Source organism: Tachysurus vachellii, chromosome 19 (assembly GCF_030014155.1).
Source record: "Tachysurus vachellii isolate PV-2020 chromosome 19, HZAU_Pvac_v1, whole genome shotgun sequence".
NCBI classification, from domain to species: domain Eukaryota; kingdom Metazoa; phylum Chordata; class Actinopteri; order Siluriformes; family Bagridae; genus Tachysurus; species Tachysurus vachellii.
The window spans coordinates 18,262,015-18,282,376 of NC_083478.1; the positions used below are offsets into that span (position 1 = coordinate 18,262,015).

General features: G+C 35.3%; 3 protein-coding genes across 3 annotated transcripts in view; all 3 read left to right on the forward strand.

Annotated features, from left to right (window-relative positions):
- Positions 1-2,632: 2,632 nt before the first annotated feature.
- Positions 2,633-20,362, forward strand: part of LOC132862365 (homeobox protein Hox-C3a-like) — a 36,468-nt gene continuing 18,738 nt past the window's right edge. The window contains exon 1 of the mRNA XM_060894352.1: positions 2,633-3,227. Coding sequence (XP_060750335.1) covers positions 3,015-3,227 — 213 coding nt within the window. The 5' untranslated portion in view covers positions 2,633-3,014. The remainder of the gene's footprint in view (positions 3,228-20,362) is intronic.
- Positions 6,771-10,434, forward strand: hoxc6a (homeobox C6a). The gene is made up of 2 exons (XM_060894360.1): positions 6,771-8,976; positions 9,469-10,434. The coding sequence occupies exons 1-2, from the start codon at positions 8,574-8,576 to the stop codon at positions 9,771-9,773; spliced, it is 708 nt and encodes a 235-aa protein (XP_060750343.1). The 5' UTR covers positions 6,771-8,573; the 3' UTR covers positions 9,774-10,434.
- Positions 11,361-13,764, forward strand: hoxc5a (homeobox C5a). Its single transcript, XM_060894361.1, has 2 exons — positions 11,361-11,970; positions 12,809-13,764. The coding sequence occupies exons 1-2, from the start codon at positions 11,493-11,495 to the stop codon at positions 13,021-13,023; spliced, it is 693 nt and encodes a 230-aa protein (XP_060750344.1). The 5' UTR covers positions 11,361-11,492; the 3' UTR covers positions 13,024-13,764.

Consider the following 20,362-nt stretch of genomic DNA (forward strand, 5'->3'; position numbering starts at 1 on the left):
TATTGTTTTTTCCCCACTATGCTATTATAAATAGTTTCTGTGTACAGCACCAGTTGCTGCGTACATACATTTGCACATACATATGAAGATAGATATTTAACTCTTGAGTCAATCATGTGAATATTGACCACGAGTTAATATTCTGCGTAGTTTGAAAGTTAAATGTCTCTTGCACTACCTGTTTTATTTATGTCAAATGTTATCCCAATAAACCAGTTCACATCCTTAATCCTCCAATATCAATTACATTTCATAATGAGTAAAAAAAAAATACAGCAGGTGTTGAGCCCTGGAGGTTATTATGATACAACTGACAACACGAATAAAAAATTACGTGTTATGTTAGTTTGTATTTTTCTTATATAGTCTAGAAAATTATATTTTTTTCTACACAATTTAGATTTGTTTTTTATGTATTTTTATGGTTTACATGTAACAACAGGGCCAAAATTTAATATATATTTAAACAGTAATTCAATTTCAAAATGCTCCAAATGCGAACGACTGATCATAAGTTCGTACAAAATTTTACTTCACACTTTATCTTCGTATAATCTTTTAACATAAACTTTTAAGTAGTATACTGTTTTGAACACTATACCGGGGATACTTTGAGCTTCTATGTGTGGTTTATTAGCTCGTAAGTGTGGTAAGTGGCCCGTAAGCTCGTAAGATCTTTTACGCCTAGTAACGACAGGTAATAAAAATAGTTCGTTGCTAATAAATTTAGCCCTAATTGCACTAAACGTACAACATTTATTTGGAAAACCGACACAGAGGAAAAACGTTTAGAGGAAGTTCTCGCTTATTTGAAATACCTTATTAATTTTGACGATTATTGAATCGAAATGAATGTAATAGATTGGATAATGTGGTCATTTTTTTCTTCAAAGCATTGGCTGTGTTTAGGCTAAAAAAAACAATTACAACATATAGAAATTAAAATCGAATAAACATAGTTTATTTTAGTTTGAAACCAATTTTACCCATGTGAAGAAAATGCATCCTTAGACAATCTAAGATATGTTAGAGAATAAACCCTCCTATAAGATAAAATTACCTATAATATCGCACCTCCGCTTTGTAGGAAACTTTTCTTTATCGGTTATTGTCTTTTAAATCTTCTTCTGTGAAAATCCACTAGCAAGCTCCCAGTCCCCAGTGACGATTGTCCATCCGTCTGGCCATTGTAGTACAATCCAAATTAGGACTTTACTACACCTGCAGTAAACTTTATTGGTGGTGTAAACCCGACAGTTCGCATCCGGGCAGACGTTTTTCCCTTTTGATTTCTATAGAGCAAGACGTGCTAGAACAAGAGACAAGGAATTTAACATGGACGTGGAACTGCTTGCTTTGTGTAAAATGTATGTATAAAATGTTTATGCACTTATACTCGCTTGGTACTTAAAAAAGCTAGAAAAATAGAATGCTCAACTAATTCCTTGTGGAGTTCCCCAGTGAACTAAAAATTAAATTAAATAATCCACCAAGAAAAGTTATTATTTCACAGTCTATATTTGTAATTGTGGCCTATTGAGAAATATGAAATATGTTCTGTAACCTATTGCTGCTTCCCAGTTATATTTTTTTTATCAAGCTGCACAACTATAGGTGTTTTATTTTTAAAATGATAAACAATAATATAATAGAGCAATCAGTGATCGTACTTATACAAAAAAAAGAGAAAGGAAGACATATAAGCATTTTTGAAGTAAAGCGTGTGTGGGACTTTGTGGGTGAGTGCTTTTTATATTCATTTGGCATTTTACAGCACAGCACCAATTTTTTACAGCACGGCACAGCACAGACATTTGTTTTGGAAATGGCCTTTTTTCTTTTGTATCCAGTTTTTGTATGCATTACAACATATATAAAGACAAGACTGTATGCTCTCTATTTTGTATGAATTTTAACCAAATAACAATTAAAGCCTTTGGTAGTAGGAGTGAAAATGTTTTGGGAGTTGAAGGGGATTTATGTTTTATTCCCTTTCAGTTATTATTAAGTCTATATTGATTGCCTGAATCTATGAGAAAATTCTGCCATAATTACTCTGAACACACCAAATGTGTAATGTAATGTGTTGTAAGAGACAGTAAATGTTGTTAACATTTACTTTTCTGACTTACTTATTCGTGAGCTTGAGAAATAGTGTGACTTTATTCTGAATTGATCAAAACCATTTTATTCATAGTTCTTAATGATATAAGATGTTACATTACTTGGATTATAATATATTTAATAGCTAGAGTATTAGATAATATAAATATTATCATCATAATTATTATTATAATGATTATTATTATTATTATTATTATTATTATTATTATTATAACGATGATGATGATGATGAACACTAATAACAATGATAAGAATTATTGTGTTGAGTAATAAAAAAGTAACTGTTAGTTGTTGTTCTTGTAGTTGTTGATGTTGGGGTTGTCTGGTTGTTGACTGAAGAATTATATTATTAATATGTGGTCCTAAGCTCTTCGCTCTTTATTCCTTTATTTCCCGATCCTGCTGTCTACATTAATCCCCATCTTAACTATACCCAATAAGAAAACCCAGAAAGTTTTATTCAGATCTTGCAAGCAGTTTCAGTGGGCACTTTTACCAGCAATGTTATAATAAAACAATGGGAGAGAGAAATACATGGAGAAAAAAACAACACATTCCTAGTTGTTTAGATGGGGATTTACAGCTAAGTAATAAAAGTTTACGACTGAATCCACCCGACCATTGGCTGTGAGGGAGCACGTGGTCCTCACTCTATGAACATGAACTTTACGTTCTTGTCTCCTCTTCGGATCTCCCCATCTATCGAATGAAGAGCCTGCGTTGCTGTTGAAATGATCTTAGCATCCGACTTTTTCTTTCATTTTTGGACTTTTCGATGCGTGGTAGATGGATTTTAAAGCACAGAATCTTCCGTCTCGACTACCTCGGCGGCAGTAATGACTGTAGCCTACAAAAGTCGCCGCCTCCTTTAGCCTTCTTTCTGCTTGTCTATGTTATCACCAAGAGGGGAAGGGACAGCACGGGTGACTAAAGTGTGTGCGTTAGAGTCTGTGCTTTGGGAATGGCAGTGTAAATACTACAGTCTGTCTGTTACAAGATCTTTTACCTCTTGTCTCGATCGGTTATATCGAGTCTGGCAGAGAAAAGATCACATCCGTGTCCTGCTGAGCCGCCGAGCGTCACGAGAGCAGAAGGAAGTGCGGGTAAGTAAATCCTTCAACTCTGCCTATGGGTTTCTAGAAAGGGTCTATGTCAGTAACACAGTGGTCGAATAGTATGCACGCGATTTTCTTTAGATGATAATGAGGCTTGGATATGATTAGGATTATCTAAGAGATCGAGTCTGGTGTATTGTTTAGCAGATTCTCGTATACCTTTGCTATAGAGGTCGCGTGGTTTTGGCTGACACAGTGCCTAGATCCGCTACATTTATGAATATCTAAGGCTTACGGGTGTGGTTTAAGAAATGGAGATGACATTTAAAAGGCTCCATTGGTCTTTATTGAGTCTCATTACTATGAAGAGGAGCGGTCTGATTATTTAGTTTGTTTAATTTAATTTTGTTTGATGAATACAAAATCATATAATGGGGGTTGATTACAGAAATCTGTAAAAAAAAATGAATTGAAGGGTAATGTTTTTCAATTACACTATGAGACAGTTTTAGAAAAGTGTTTGTGTATGTGAGCGTTCGCGCGCGCGAGCTCGTGCGCGTGCGCGTGCCCGTGTGTGTGTGTGTGTGTGTGTGTGTGAGTGTGCTTGTGTGTGTGTTTGCGCGCGCGCGCGTGTGTGTGTTTGTGTGTTTTGTTCCACCACATACCCTCAAGCACAAAAAAACAAAAATTCATATCACGTAACCAAAGACTATATCCGATTTCCAAATGCTATACCCCATATACATTTCACTGTTAATATGCACTATAATTAGTGCAAGTGTGTGGATGATATGAAGTGACGTGATATGTGACATGACTGTGTGTATATGGACGGAACTACTTACCTATCTTGGCTTCTGCATAAGATAATGTGTTTAAACATAGGATTTTTGGTGACAAATTTTTTAATTACCTTCCTTTGTGGCTGTGTCATTTTGGTTTTACTGCTGTTATTGCTGAGCAATACACACACACACACACACACACACACGGGGGGGGGGAGAGAGAGAGAGAGAGAGAGAGAGAGAGAGAGAGAGAGAGAGAGAGAGAGAGAGCGAGAGAGAGAAAATAGCGCCATTCCATGAGAATTAGATCAACCAATACTGCCACCTTGTGCCCAGTCTACATACAAAGCCATTAGGGGAGCAACAGATTTTCTTTACACAACACCTACATATAAGTTATAAATATAACTGTCTGTTCTCTTCCTGAGAACCTCAGACCTCAGAAATCACCGTAGAAATCACCGTATTTGTAGAATTTTGTTGTATGGAAATCTTATGTAGATATGTACAAAAAAAACGCTATTTAACCATGTCTTGTTTTTTTCAGATTGTTTATTTATTATTTAATAATAGAAGTCAACGTCGCGTCTTTTAGACAGAAGAGTACACAAGAGAACAATATACATCTGCGAGGCAATTTAGTTATATTTACAGTTTAATGTAGAAAATCATATATTGCATGTTAACGGGTCAGAGAATGTATTTACATAAGTACATAAGATGCATTTATATTATTATGGGTTTTTTATGTTGTAAGTTTTGCAGCACACTTAAAGCAGGCTCTCATTGTGTCGTCTCTTCAATTGCCTTTGATCCCCATCTAAAAAAAATACAACAATAAATAAATAAATAACAGTTATGCAGACACCTGGTTAGTAGAGTACATCAGATTTTTGATATAAAAGAAATTAATGATACGTTCAAACATTGTTATATTCTTATATATACAATTATTATTTGTTGTCACAGGCTATGTACATTTTTTAACTGTTGGAACTAATGTTTGCAATATATAGCGTGATTGATCACTGTGTGTGTGTGTGTGTGTGTGTGTGTGTGTGTGTGTGTGTGTGTGTGTGTGTGTGTGTTTGAGGTCCTTGTTTTGAAGCTCCAAATGTACCTTTAATGACATAAATACATAGTTTTAGGTTCAAAAATAGGGTTAGACATTCGGCTACAGCAAAAGGGAATAAGTACCATACATATAAAAATAAATGTGTGACCTACATATACGAATAATAATATATGTTGATTTCAAATGTACCCCGTTTTTTTTTTCTAGTAATTTTCTATTTTCTAATTAATAAGAGAACGTCGTGACGCTGTAAAATTGAAGAGAATCAAAATAAAATTAAACAGAAGCAGTATGACGTAAATTTTGAACATATTTGTCTTAGTTTCGGTGAATGTCAAGCAAATTTAGCGTAATTTCACAATATAATTAAGCGTGGCAATAAAGCAGTTAGTTCACCTAAAGAAAAAATATTAATAACTAAAATAAAACCTTGAGCCTGGAACAACGACGTGCGGATTTGAGTGTTTGAGATTTTTGTATGAAAATCTATTAAATGTTAAGAGTTAAAAGGCCACAGAAAAATCATAAGCACCCTTGTAGTATGTGTTGTACAGGTTGTCTGGATGCGTTTCTGTCTTTTCGTTTTTGTAGCTGAAAGCCTTTTGTTTATGTTACAGTTGTTCTTGCACGCATCAAGATAAAGTTTTGGTGAAGCATTCCAGCACTTTTCAATGGCCAGGTTTTGTCATGTCAATATAATACAGGCCAAACGGACCCTGCGTTTATTGCCGCCTGCAACGGCGAAACACAACCATGTGATTTGTCTTATGGTCCGCAATAAAACACTTAAGCTGTTTCGTTCCCCGGAGTCGCATACCAACAGCTTACTGAGTCCGTCGTGTTTTGCTCGTTATTTTTGAAAATAGACTATATTAAATACATTGGTAATCTTAGGGTCTTTATTCAAAGCGATTAGGAGCCATGCGGGTGAACATCAAAGACGTACAACTTGCATAGACTCGTGAAACTACTTTGATCTTTTTTGACCAGATGTGGGTATAACAAGCTGGCTTCTGTTTAAAAAAAACAACAACAAAAAAAAACACCAATAATATAATAAGTAACGCAGATGTATACGCGATCATGTATACGCGATGTTCTTAAAATTCTGATTTATTGTAAAATTAGTATTTTCTGTGTGTTTCGGTAAATGACGCGTTATACAACTACAACGGTAAAATATATGCCCATTTATCCTATTTCTGATTCTGTCATAACGCATATTTTGCACATTATGTAATTTTTTAAGATACACTTTATTTTACATACACTTAAAATTCATATTGGTTAAATTTAGGTTATGAAAATATGCAAATTCAAACTCTAAATCTAAAGTAATTATGAATTATATACGAACCATATATTTTTTTTTTAATAAAAAAATAATTAGTATTTAAGATTACTATTTTTAATGTTTAATTAAAGATAACATTACAAATATAAATATAAATAATACTGGTATACTGGTATAGTATTATTCCAATTATTAATTAAAATTTTATAGATTATATTAGTAGGTATTTACAAAGCAGATTATTATGTTACACTATTATTGCAATACAATGTAGGGAATGTAAAACGTATATTGAACGAATATATAAGGGAAATACTATTTTTTTAAATTCTGATATTGGTTACATTTTTTAGCTACAGATTAAATATGGTGAAAATGGACTGAATGCGGATTTTGAAAGCATTGCAGCATTTTTTTTTGTTCTTGTCCTATGCTAAGAACTATTCTTTAAATTATTATTTTTGTGATGTTCATGACTGAAATCACTTCAGTTAATCAGCGATTTCCATAGCTCACTCGTTTCAATTAAAGACTAAACTCTACTTTTCTGTCAGTCTAATGTCGTGCGCACCTTTCAGAGCCACTGTTTTTGGCTTTACACTTTCAGTCATGCGGATTGCATTAAGATCATTTGCTCTCCACCACTCACTTATTTCAAAACGTGCCTTTTCTAGTTTTGACCGAATAGGTTTTGGCTGGTTATTCAAAATTTAAAACCGTATTTGCAAAAAGCAGGTAAACTAGTTTTATTTAAGCCCTTTTTGTCGTACTGTTACACGCAGTTGGGGTTAACTTTACATGTTAAGCAAATGTCAGGTTATGTTGACTGGAGGACCGTTGTTGTCTTGTATAATCTGCTTTATAAAGTATATTATAAGCAAAAAATCTATCCCGCATCATTTGTAAATAAATGCGCTGTTCAAGTGGTGTTCTTCTTTGAGTGTTGAGACAGTAATTGCTTTAGAGCTGGAAGTTCTCAGTTGGTTTTTGACTTTTATGGCACCAAGGCGCGTTTGACGCATTCTTTTGTAACATGCCCCCTCCCCCGCCTTCCTCTTGTCCCTTCAGTGGCAAAAAATTCAATGCAATACAAATGGCGAAAGGAAATGCACAGACGTTTCCCTTTCATAACCAAAAATGCTAGAGGACACCAAAAGAAAACAAATATTTAAGATACATACACACCACAATAAAACATTTAGTCTTTTTTATTTAAGCTTGTTGACTGACAACAATAAAGAAATACATACAATAATATATTCTTTATTTTGAACGCCTTAAAATGTAATTCCCTATAATATTTAACCAAAATTGAACCACGACAGTCGAAATAAACACATCTGCTGCTGCACATGTTCTGCAAAGCAATGCCAAACATGATACATAATTGACTTGGTTTTTTTTTTTACTTACATGTGTATCATTGACATAGGACATTTTAAACGTTACACAAAAATTAAATAACTTGTCTAAAAATGACAAACCCAGACAACTTATACACTATAATTTTGCATTTTGGTTTAACCAAAATTATTAAGCCTATCAGCCTTTAAGTGTCATGCCAATGAAGCTATTCTTTCTGTGGGTTGTAAACGCTGTTAATAGTGCGGGTAATTCGATATGGCACGTTCTGGTCCAATTTCAAACTACAAAAAATATAAATTTTCCATAACCACATTCACTGCACAATTGTTTGTCTTACACTATTCATGGATGCATTGATTATCGCATATGTAGGTCATATCACAATTTTCCAAGAGAGACGAGATTGGGCAAGTGAAAAAGCGAGCAAGCTAGCTAGCGAGAGAGGGAGAGAGAGAGAGAGAGAGAGAGAGAGAGAGAGAGAGAGAGAGAGAGAGAGAGAGAGAGAGAGAGAGTCTGTTTTCCTTAAACATTATCAACTGAAACCACTGGGATATGAAGCTACAAGCTACATATTCCTCGTATACAGCGCTCTCAATTGGTGGAAACTAGTCAGGTGACGTTGTCATATTGTCTTTCCTTGAGCCAAGCCTTAGCTATAACACTTGGGTTGCGCGTCTTAACAGGAGTCTAGAAATTAAAATTATTGAAATCCTACTGAACTAAACAAAAGAGTTTTCAAAGCAGGAAGGAGACACGAGCGTGAGTATATGGGAGAGAAACATAGACACATAGACGCACAGTGAAGAAGCGTGAGAGACTGAGCAAGGGGTATTAAGAAGGTAGGCAGAGTTGATGAGAGGGCGATAGGGGAAGGCATGAATTCGTATTTCGCGAACCCGTCACTCTCCTGTCATTTATCCGGTGGTCAAGAGGTTTTGCCTAACATGCCACTAAACACGACCACGTATGATCCTGTCAGACATTTCTCGTCTTACGGTTCCACTGTGACCCAGAACCGGATTTACGCGTCCCCTTTCTATTCCCCACAAGACAACGTTGTGTTCGGGTCAAGCCGGGGACCGTACGAGTACGGATCTAATGTGTTCCTCCAAGACAAGGAAGTGCTTCCCAGCTGCAGGCAAACTAGCATGGGAATCAATGCTCAGAGCCACGTAGCTCAGGAGTACAGCCTGGAACACGGTCGAGGCGTTGGGCAGGAGCAAAAAGGGAACCAGATCCAGATTTATCCGTGGATGCAGCGCATGAACTCGCACAGCGGTGAGTGTTACGCTCCGGCCAGCTATTTTACTCTGGTGGAGTGACTCAGTTTTACGATATGCCACAGTAACAGCGCGCCTACATTTTATGACCCCATAAAGCACAACTAAATCGTCAGATTATAAAAGACCCCTTTTAAAAGAGGCAATAGCTGTTCGGCCAATCTTTCCTTTAATGCAAGGGAAAAACTTTGCATATTCAATTAAAAAAGTTATATTATATATATGTATATATGTATATATATACATATATACATATATATATATATATATATATATATATATATATATATATATATATATATATGATGAAATGTATCTAGTAGTGTTGTGGCAAAATATTGTGCCAAGTAAACTTACTAAGTAGCAGACGTGAGAATATAATATGTATATGTATATATAAATTGAATGTTTCTGATATATAGCAATAGCACAAATGTGTCAGTAGTTAAATTCACATTTTTTGATCCACTTTTTTATATTTTATTAACAGGAGTTGGGTACGGATCTGACAGAAGAAGAGGTCGACAGATTTACTCCCGATACCAAACCCTGGAGCTAGAAAAGGAGTTCCATTTCAATCGCTACTTGACCCGACGCAGACGGATAGAGATTGCCAATGCTCTTTGTTTAACAGAGCGCCAAATTAAAATTTGGTTTCAGAACCGCCGCATGAAATGGAAGAAAGAGACCAACCTGACTTCGACTGTAAGTGGAACAGATTCGACGGATGCTACCCAGGGGGAAGAAAAACAAAGTAATCAGGAGGCGACAGAAGAAGTTAAAAACAAAGACTAGTAGATTTGTTTTGATTTGTAACGCCTGTTAAACTGCAACGCAACTACCTATAAACTCTCAAAAATGCAATTATAACTGCATGGACTGTGTATTCTGCTATGACTTTACACTCATTTCCCAACCATTATCACACAAATATGCGCAGAGAGAGAGGGAGTGATATGCAGGATTATGCTAATCACTTTGTATTAAGAATATGTTTTGCCTCATTTTAGGCAGTTTAGATGCAATATCACAGACGCTGTTATTGGACAGACAGTCTTAATAGTATAGTGTTCTGTAGGCTTGTAAATAGTTACTATATGAAACAAAAAAAAATTTCAAACTGTAACTAATTTGGTCAATGAGCTTTCCCTTCGAATTTACATACACAGTACCATTACCATTCCAAATGTGAAGGAAATGTCGTAGTCTATGCACAAGTGTTATTTTGTTCTTCTTCAGTTAGCACCAACACTGGTGGGATGAACCATGCTACCTTACGTTCTTATGGATTTTAATAACTTCATCCCGTCAGTGCGTGGATGTAAAAAAGCCGCTGTACTGGCTAAATATTTACTGTTCAGCTGATTTCATACCAATTCAACAAACACGTATAGTCATGCTTATAAAGTCGTCTTAAAGTAAATAAAAACTGCGATGAAAATGAAGACATTCTCTGTTTTGCAATTACATGTCTAATATTTTGTCAAAAATGTGTATTATTTAATAAACCGTTTCAAAGACAAAACTGTTTGCCTGAATCATTGTGTTAAGGAAAATATGTTTATGCGAAAACATTGTAATCATAAAGTAGTTGTTAAGATAAATCGAATTTTATTTTTTTTCAAAAACAAAGCCTCATGGGAGGAAAAAAATTACAACATAAAATTGTTTTCAAGAGCTAAACTTACTTTTATTGGAATGGATTTTCACTCCAGTATGTATAATTACCATCACAAAGACAGCAATACACAATAAAACTATCACTATTTGTTTGCGTAGCGTTGATAAGCCCACTCCAAGCAATAAATGAAGCAGGTCTGCTGTAAAATCATCATATGCAAGTGAATTTTATTTTCAAAGTCTATGAGTGTAAATCTATGCGTAATGCTAACCAAGAACCATTGTGGTTAAGAATTAACACATTTCTAGTTACGTTAACCAGTTTTCCAAGATCTTAGTACTTCAGAACATCTATACTTGTCTTTTGTAAGTTTTCAAATATGTTATATGTGAATTGAGAAAAAAGCACATATAATAGCATTTTAATATATCGTAAAATAACGACAATAGTACTGGTGTGCGTGTCTTAGCTTTGCCAAATATCAGACACCAGATGACGCTCTTGTCTAACGGTCTCGCGCCTTTTTGCCCAAACGCTTAGATAGTCTCCGCAACACAAAGTTATCGGACACGTTTCCCTTATTCATCAATAATCTCGGGGGATCAAGCCAATTTATGACTGGCCAACACTTGCACGTGATTCTATTTAAGCATCCCATATTTGGGCATTACACGTTGCATCGTGAAAAAAACAAGCGATATTCCGCCACCTATAAATCCTGCCTTTTTTAGGGCAAAGCCCCTTTAACTTCCAAGGGGAGACAAATCAAAAACAATAAACAAGATTAGTAACAACAAACAATCGATGTATGTTATACGTTCATTTTGGTTCTGTTGTGACTGCGCGCTTCTAGTCGATTCCTTTTTTGTAGACTACTTTTGTATCGAAGTAGAATGAGCTCGTACGTGGAAAACTCTTTTTGTAACCAAACCCACGATGCACCCTCCTTTAGCATGCGCACTTTTGCTAACTATGGGGCTGTCTCTGAGTTTCAGCAGTCCACTTATTCTTACGGGGGGCTCGATCTCAGTGGAGCGTTAGCTTCTCAAGTCGTGTCCGAGTCCCCGAAACGGGAGGCGATGAATAAACACAACAGTGCCAGGATCAACGCGCCACCACATCGCCAGGCTTGCGCAGCAATGGGTTCCCCAAGTCGTGTCAGTACACGCGGGTACAACCTGCTCAGTCAAGGACTGTTGAGCCAAAAATCAGAGATGATTATGGAAGTTACGGAAAAACCCAGCGGCAAAAGCCAGCCCGGTGATGTGGAGATCGCGCCAACGATTAAACAACAAACTAACTCGAGTGATCTCCAGACCCAGTCGCAACCGCAGATATACCCGTGGATGACCAAGCTACACATTAGCCACGGTAAAGTTGAATCTAATGTATTTTTTTAACGACAATAGCAAAGCTGCGCATCTCATATTTTCATCATTCCATCCCATACCGGTCTGATCCCTCTATACTTTCTTTCTTGAGTTTTATAGGCCAAAAACAGGAAATAATAAAACTCACGGTCGTAAATTTTATAACAAAGGCACCTATTGCTCGTAAAACTGTCCTGTTATTGTGATCTGCAGCCAAATTTACTGCTATATAATTGGATAAGAGAATCAAAAATAGAAAAACGACATTTTTGGTTTATTATGATAACCTTGTTTAAACAAAAATATTTTCCGCATTTTTTTGTGAAAATGAGAAAGTGCTTTATGTACTGAAATTAAGGCAGGAACTTTACAGGCAACAATCTATTGCCTATATCTTGGTATTTTAATAGATATAATGAATTTATAAGTAGACTACTAAGCAGCAGCGGTAGTACTGCGCGCTGTTGTGAAAACTGGAAGTTGCATTCCATGTAAATAATGAAGACACTTAACTATTGGTCCTATCAAACATATATCTATTTTTTAAATATAAATTTGAACCATAGCAAATTGTTTGGTGACTAGATGTCAGTCGAGTCCTGCTTCCAATTCCATTCACTCCCGAATGTTATTAAGTTCATTAAACATTTATAACCTCATTAAAATCATCAGCTACATGGATGCGGATGTTTGTATATTTTCATTTCATCCATCTTACTTTAGGATTACGTAGAAATTGACTTCAGCATGCCATTACTGTAGGCCAAAATATAACTGTGAAAGAACATCACTATGATGCTTGATCTTTCCGTGGACATAACTAATATCTTTCTACTCAGAATCTGACGGTAAAAGGTCACGAACCAGTTACACCCGCTACCAGACTCTGGAGTTGGAGAAAGAGTTCCATTTCAACCGATACCTCACACGTCGCAGGCGAATCGAGATCGCCAATAACCTCTGCCTGAACGAGCGACAAATTAAAATTTGGTTCCAGAACCGTCGCATGAAGTGGAAGAAGGACTCAAAGCTGAAAGTTAAAGGTGCACTATAATGAAAAGATGATATAGCAAATATACCTGCAAACAAGATGAAACAAAAGTTCATTGACATAAATGTTTCAGAGTCCATGCTGTTCAAAGCTGACAATTATAAATTATAACGTAGAGATCACAGTTTTAATTTAATGTAAGTATGTAACGTATGTCCTCACAACTTGTTCGGCTGACGACACACTGACAACGAGGAGGAGCTTATTTGGGTCACACCCATCCAGAACTTACAGACGGTTAACACGTGAACGTGCAATTATAATTATTTAAAGAGATCTCTCATGGTTTTACGTAGTTAAATATTATTTACTTTGACTTATGTAATTTATGTTTATATGTCTGATAGGATATGTCTGTTTATAGGATGTGTCTGTAGTTCTGATCTGCACGCAACAAAATGTCATATTACTTATTGTATGTTTGAAAAACACCTTAGATAGACATGCTTTCTGTACCTGGTGTGAGTAATTTAAATTTACTGCTGAAAGAAAAGACTTGGAATGTTTTTTAATACTAAAGTAGACTATACTGTTTCAAAGTTGTATTAGCATAAATATGAAGCAATTCAGTAACAGAAATTTGCCCAGTGCAATGCTAAATACTCAGAGTTCTAATCTACATCTTAATCTTCATCTTTTTCAAAATCAACCTTCAAAATCTTACCTATGGTATATGTGCAATGCATAAAAAAATCAAATGTGGTTGGTGCGGCCTAATAACTTAAATAAAGTTATTACCAGATAGACTCTTTCAATTGTTCTGTTCGTTTTAATCAGGAAACCATTACACCAATGGAACGAAAAGACAAAAACGGCTGTCATATACAAATAGTCTAACTATTGTTCAGTGGCTTATAGTCTGGTTATGAGACTAGACGAAATAAACTCCACTTATTGATATTTAGATTGGCGAAGTGCTATTTCAATATAGTTAAAAAGCAGCTATTCTGTCCTTGTATCTAAATGTACCTGTAAAATCTTGAACAGACGAAATAATGAGGCACAATGGGATCTCTCCGGTCATATCCCTTGGGCCAATTATTTACAGTAGCCCTCAGACTGAGGCATAAAACTTTATGACCCCAATAAAGTTTTATTGCGTTTCCTCACACCCCTCAAACAGTGACAACTGTTTCCTTTTTCAACAGACGATCGGAAGTTTTGCGAACATTTGTGACTGCATCACAGACTTAGCACACAAATCTATATTTAGCCGAAAGATGGGTGTAAATAGGTTTCCTCATTCATTCTAAAATAAAATACAATAAGTAAAATATATTTAGCGTTTTTATCTGAGTCCCTTAAATGACTGTGGACAGTTACGACTATAGATTAGGCCTACAATTTTTTATCTCTCGTTTAATATGAATTGATTTCGCATTGTAAGTCACCTAGGCTTAAGAAAACATTAATTATTTGATTGACCACATAAATATATTTACATATTTTTCACCATTCTCCTTATCCGACTATATTTGATCCTCAAGTTTAAGGACCTTCACAAAATGACACAATCTCTAAATATGTATTTATTTCATCAAATGTACAGTTTTCTTTTTGCGCTTACTCACCTAAACTGGAGTTTCACGGGATTTCCATATCGCTGTGAGTTTCAACACTCGCTCTCTTGACTATTGCAAACACTTTCGGTGCAACAGTGGCTACTATGTTGCTTTTTTAAAGAAGGCCGCCTTTTTAGCTTTCTGTCCACGTATTTTGAAGTTTTGAGGGTTATTTATGCCAATTGCCTTAAGCAGGACCTGCGAGTGGTTCATGGAGAGCACGTGGGGTCATTAGAGTGGGTTTTATGGCCTGGAAGACCTGACAAACCCTCAATATATTTACATCATATATAATCTTAACTGTCCTCAATCGCAGCTGTTGGCTGGTCGTATCTTCGAAAGAGAGAGCGGCTTTAGGGCAGTCAGTAAGCCTTTACTCCTGTCAGACTACACGGTTCGGCAAAACGCGTCTCACGTAAATGGATCCCTGGCGATCGCAGTAAGTTGATAATCTCGCTTTTCCCGTTTCAAATTAAATACATACTCTCCTTTGGAACACTCCCGGGAATTATTCAGTGCATGTAATCCAATAATACTTTTTGAGAAATTGATTCTGGAATGCTTAATGTGCTCCGTCATTTCTTTGTAAATTCTTTCTCCATTGATTCTTAAAAGTTTAGAAATTAGAGCTTCTTGCAGTGCAATCATTTTTAATTACGTCAATTTAAAAAAATTGCAAGCCTTACATATACTGTATATTTTATTAAACATATGTTACACATACTTCAAAGTTGTCTCAAGGTTTTCAGTACTGTATGGCTCAGAATTAATACGGTGTATACATGTGTGAAATGAGTAGATTTAGTCATAATCTCCGTTTGTCGTAGAGGAAGTGGCTTTGGGAGCTTGAAAGTATTTTAACTCATCTTGTATTGGGTTGCAGATGAGAGCCCAGAGCGCAGCACATAGATCTTTAGATGAGACATTATGGCGGGTCATGTACAGGGCAGAGCTGCAGTGTTGTGCAGTGGGGTCATGTACAGGGCAGTGTGAACAACAATGCAGTGCAACAAAAGTCAAAACTCGCTTTCTGCTCTTCAAATGTCCCCATTTGTTTAATCACAGTGAATGAATTAGCGTTTTCCTTTTATATATTTAGCGTTCAGATATATTAGTAACATTTAATATACTGGTTATTACCTAACAAATACATACGCTCATACAAGGTTTAACGTTTGATTTTCGCTTTGTTCTTTTAAGAGAGGAGGCCCTGATGGATTATTGCAATCATTGTAATATAATATAAATTTTTTGAGATTATCTTTGCAGGCTACATGCTAATGCTTTTACATTGCTCTGATGTTTAATGAAATATCTTACATCCAGTGAAGAGAAGTTTTTCATTTAATAATTTCATGGTTTTTTTTTTAATAACAAAATCAGTATTTTATCTTCTGGTGAAATTCAAGCTTATGCTTGAGCATAAAAGAGCTGTCTGATTATTCGATGAGATAATATTTTATGTTGTAAAAGATTAAAACGCGGAAAGCAATAGCCGATAAACGGTTGTTGGATTATAAGAATAAAGAATTATTTGACGCCATGGTGATTTTAATCAATAGCGTCAGTGCCCAGTTTTATTTGCTTGATTGTTGTTTGTTGCTTGTAGCCCACATTATGAGAAAATAGATCTTAAACATATACAAACAAACAAATAAATAATTAAACATTATATGATGGTGACAGTGGTAAGAGTGATCCTGGATGATAAATAATTAGGTGTTAAAAAGAAATCAGGAAAAAAGGAATATAATGGTATAAAAGAAAAAAGGAATGTAATGGTATAAACCGTTCCAAAGACTATTATTAATATTGTACTCCAATTTCTGGCAAACTCTATGCTACAGTTCATAAATGGAGTACTACTACTACTTCTACTACTACTACTACTACTACTACTACTACTACTACTAATAATAATAATAATAATAATAATAATAATAATAATAATAATGTTTCTCTCCTGTTTTTTTCCATCTCTCTCTCTCTCTCTCTCTCTCTCTCTCTCTCTCTCTCTCTCTCTCTCTCTCTCTCTCTCATATATATGTGTGTGTGTGTGTGTGTGTGTGTGTGCGTGCGTGCGTGCGTGTGTGTGTGTGTGTGTGTGTGTGTGCTTGTGTGTGTGCTTGTGTGTGTATGTATGGGTGTGGGTTTGTAAAAGAAGAACAAGAGACAGAACAAGACTTTTTTTTTCAAGTGTTAGCTGAGAGAGACACTCATTCTGGCTATGCTTATAGCTGTAAATACCACTGAGTTGTAAATACCATAGCCAGTCAGAAGGCATTTCTCAGGGCAGTAAAATGGACATGTATTTTCTCAACAAGACAAGGGTTTGAGTGCTGTCTAAAATGTATGACTTCAGATATTGGGGGGTCAGGCAGAGAAATTTTGTGTGTTTATTCAAAAATTTGATTTGAATTTATTAATAACTTTAAAATAATTGTAAAATATTTGTTGGACAACAAGCTGCCATTTTGACTAGCAACAGAATACATTACAAAAGAAGTTTACTTACCTCAAACATTACTGCAATATTTCAGAGGTGTAAAGCTTATTGTTTGTATGTTTGGGTGGTCAGTAGCTTGTCTGTTAATTTCATTCTGTAATACAAGTGTATTTTGTTAAACTTAACTGTATACACTTTTAGCAGATGAAATTTCATAGCTTGCCAGAGATTTTTCTTTTTTTGGGCAAGACAGAGCATTTAGACAAAAGAGACATTTCTTACAGCTTTGTTAATAAAGCTTACAATTAATATAAGATTGTCAGTATTTAAGCAGCTTATTGTATAAGTGTATTAACATATGTCATAAATGAATTACTATATTAACATGTTTTACCACCAGCTGTTTTTCACAGCCTTAGAGTCCCTGTGAAGGTCAGAGTAGTGTGAACTACCTGAAGGTCACTTTTGCCTGCATTATATTATTATTATTTTTACAGTAGCTGATGTTGTTCCAACACTTGAAATTCCATTCCAACATGTTATAAGGCAACAAAATATAAAAACCCCAGTGGCTATGTATCCAGAACCTACTGGAGAAATATTTTACAGTTGGTTTACAAAATATGGAGAACCAGGAGAAAGGAACTTTATGGCTAAGAACAGTCTGAGCAGATTCTGTTGACCAGCTGCCACCAGGGAAAAAATAACTGACTGATTGAATTTATGAATTATCCTTGATTTAAAATCTAACATTTAATGTTTAGTTGGTATTTTAATTCAATAGTAATTAACTATATACTTAATACTTTTACACAATATTTTTAGGTCATACAGCATTTACATGATATATGAAATGCAATGGTCATGATTGGGTTATTCTACTAACAGGACATAATGCAGTAAAGAAAAGTAAGGAAAAACAAAATGAAAGTAATCAAAAAAGGAAATCAGTTCCGTTTTTTTTTTAATTTTAATAGAAAATATGCAATTGAGCAGTTAAGTGTACTGTCCTTTCTTACATTCTCTCCAATATTTTTACATGTGCATTGTAACTCTTTGAATAGTATATAAAACATAAACGGCCATTAGGGGGTGCTGTTATATATCCTTCTGTTGTTTTTGTCCTGCATTCAGGGTCAGTTTGCAGTCCTCATTTTTTGGTTTTAAGAAGTAATAACCAATGCTGTACTATAATAAAGGCACACCCGTCAAGGAGAATGGAAAACCTCCCAGGGTATTTTGATAGGGCATGCAAAGGAATGACAAGAAACAAGTTCATATGTTAGATTTGCCTTTCAGAGCAGCTCACATTCTGTTCATGAATAAGCTCCTGTTTTGACAGGAATATACATGCTTCAACGAGTCATCTGTAAATCACATAGCACACTAATATTTGGTAAATCTACTGATAAGAAACACTTAGTTTATTGAATGCATTATGTGATCGATTTGTAAATAATGAGTTGAAAAATGCAATTTGGCTCACTGAAACAGTGTATGTCTTGCGATACATCTATTTCAACTATCTATATCAAGTGAATTCTCTCCTAGTCTGGTTAAGAAGCAATATAATACTAATTACCCCATAAAAATGGGTACTATTTAATTTAAGCCAGTTGAGTTATTTACCTTTGTAGAGACGATTTCAGTGTCTGAAACTGGTTATCTATTTAGCTGATATTATATTCGTATTTTTGTAATGTATAAATAAGACATAGTACAAAACGAAATGTGACACTGTTACAAGAAATCATGTATGTCTATATAAATTTGTATACTGTCCCGATAGAATGGTTTTGCAGTCGTAATTGAACTAGTGACAGAAATAAACTAATCCATCAAGGAAATAATTCTGATAACCCGAGCTAAATGCATATCATTGTCCTAGTTAAGAAAATAATGCCTTAGGAGAGTTCACTTATTTCACCTATCGTCCCTGATATGCTATTTTGTACTATAACAGCCAACAGTGATTCAAGATTTTTTTCCATTATTTCAGTGTGTTTGCTCTTTTCGTGTTTTCTCAATTTCTTTTAGCAGACAAGGAAAATAAAAAAGCTTTTTTTCTATTCTGACCCCTTTGTTAGATACTTGCATCTTCTTGCTTGTTTGCTACAGAACAGATTGCTGTACAAGCTATTTAAAACCGGAAATAGCTTTAAAAATTCGAGCCCACGTTTTAGAATTGGATTCAAAGTCTGTATTTTCAGAATCTGTATTTTGCTAATATTTTCGAGTAATACTTTTAGAATGAAAGAACGATATTCCATTTTTAAATAACCTGATTTAGAGTTTTTTATTAGAAATACGACGACCATAAAAATACATTTGCAAGGCCAAACCTATTCATTTAAAATCATTTATGCTAGAATACATTTACATAAAATGTTAGACAGCTTTTACCTCTACTACCCAGGCACTCATATAATTCAATTAATACAATTATATTCAATAAATCGAATATCTAGATAGTCTATGTGTTTGTTAGTACTAAAGGTGGCATGAATATAAAGATTTCTATCTATCTATCTATCTATCTATCTATCTATCTATCTATCTATCTATCTATCTATCTATCTATCTATCTAACACAAAAAAGCAAAAAGGAACAATTACAGACATACAAATGAAACATCAAGTAAGCCCGCGGGACTCGTTTTTTACCCCAAGTCTCTCAATAACTAGTTATTGAGCTTGTGCGGTATCTAAGGCCATTTGTGTGCAGAAGGAATTCATCGCTGTTCTCTCATCAATAACAGCTTGGCAGTGAACTATTGGAACGAGTCAAACGCGTGAGGTGAATCGCGGGTCAGGCTGTCTAACTAATATTAAAATGCGTCCGCAGCACAGGAGCTGGCTCAAGTGGGTGGATGAGGGCGTTTTCAGCCTGGAGGGGATGGACTGTGAAAAAAACACCTACCGTAGATTCGAGTGGTTAGCCTATCTAAACAAAGATAAAGCAGATGATGCTAGAATTTGTGTCTTAGTAGTGCAATTTTATGTGCCTATAGCGTTTTGAAATCTGTTTGCCCTTAACAAAGCTGAACTTTGTTATTTGACATGATTAGGCGTGAATTATTTGATGCAGCTTCAACTAGGCCATGACCTATAGAAGAAGGTGTACACATAGAAGGTGATATGTTATCTGCCTCTAAACCTGTTTATAAACTGGAGGGGAAAATGCAAGGCATGGACGTGCAGGTTACCGAGCGGTCATATGGTAATAACGCGCACAATAAAACCCCGGGGAACAACAGAAACTTATTTTTCACCAGTGCTGTCATGCGCGTGCTTTGTGCACGGCGTGTTTCTGCCTGAATATTCATGTGGGGTG

What these genes read in the sequence shown, in the direction of transcription:
- hoxc6a (XM_060894360.1), top strand. Translation starts at nt 8,574, where the DNA reads ATGAATTCGTATTTCGCGAACCCGTCACTCTCCTGTCATTTATCCGGT. An exon ending in GCGCATGAACTCGCACAGCG is followed by an intron (nt 8,977 to 9,468) that starts GTGAGTGTTACG and finishes TTTTATTAACAG; the next exon opens with GAGTTGGGTACGGATCTGAC.
- hoxc5a (XM_060894361.1), top strand. Translation starts at nt 11,493, where the DNA reads ATGAGCTCGTACGTGGAAAACTCTTTTTGTAACCAAACCCACGATGCA. An exon ending in CAAGCTACACATTAGCCACG is followed by an intron (nt 11,971 to 12,808) that starts GTAAAGTTGAAT and finishes CTTTCTACTCAG; the next exon opens with AATCTGACGGTAAAAGGTCA.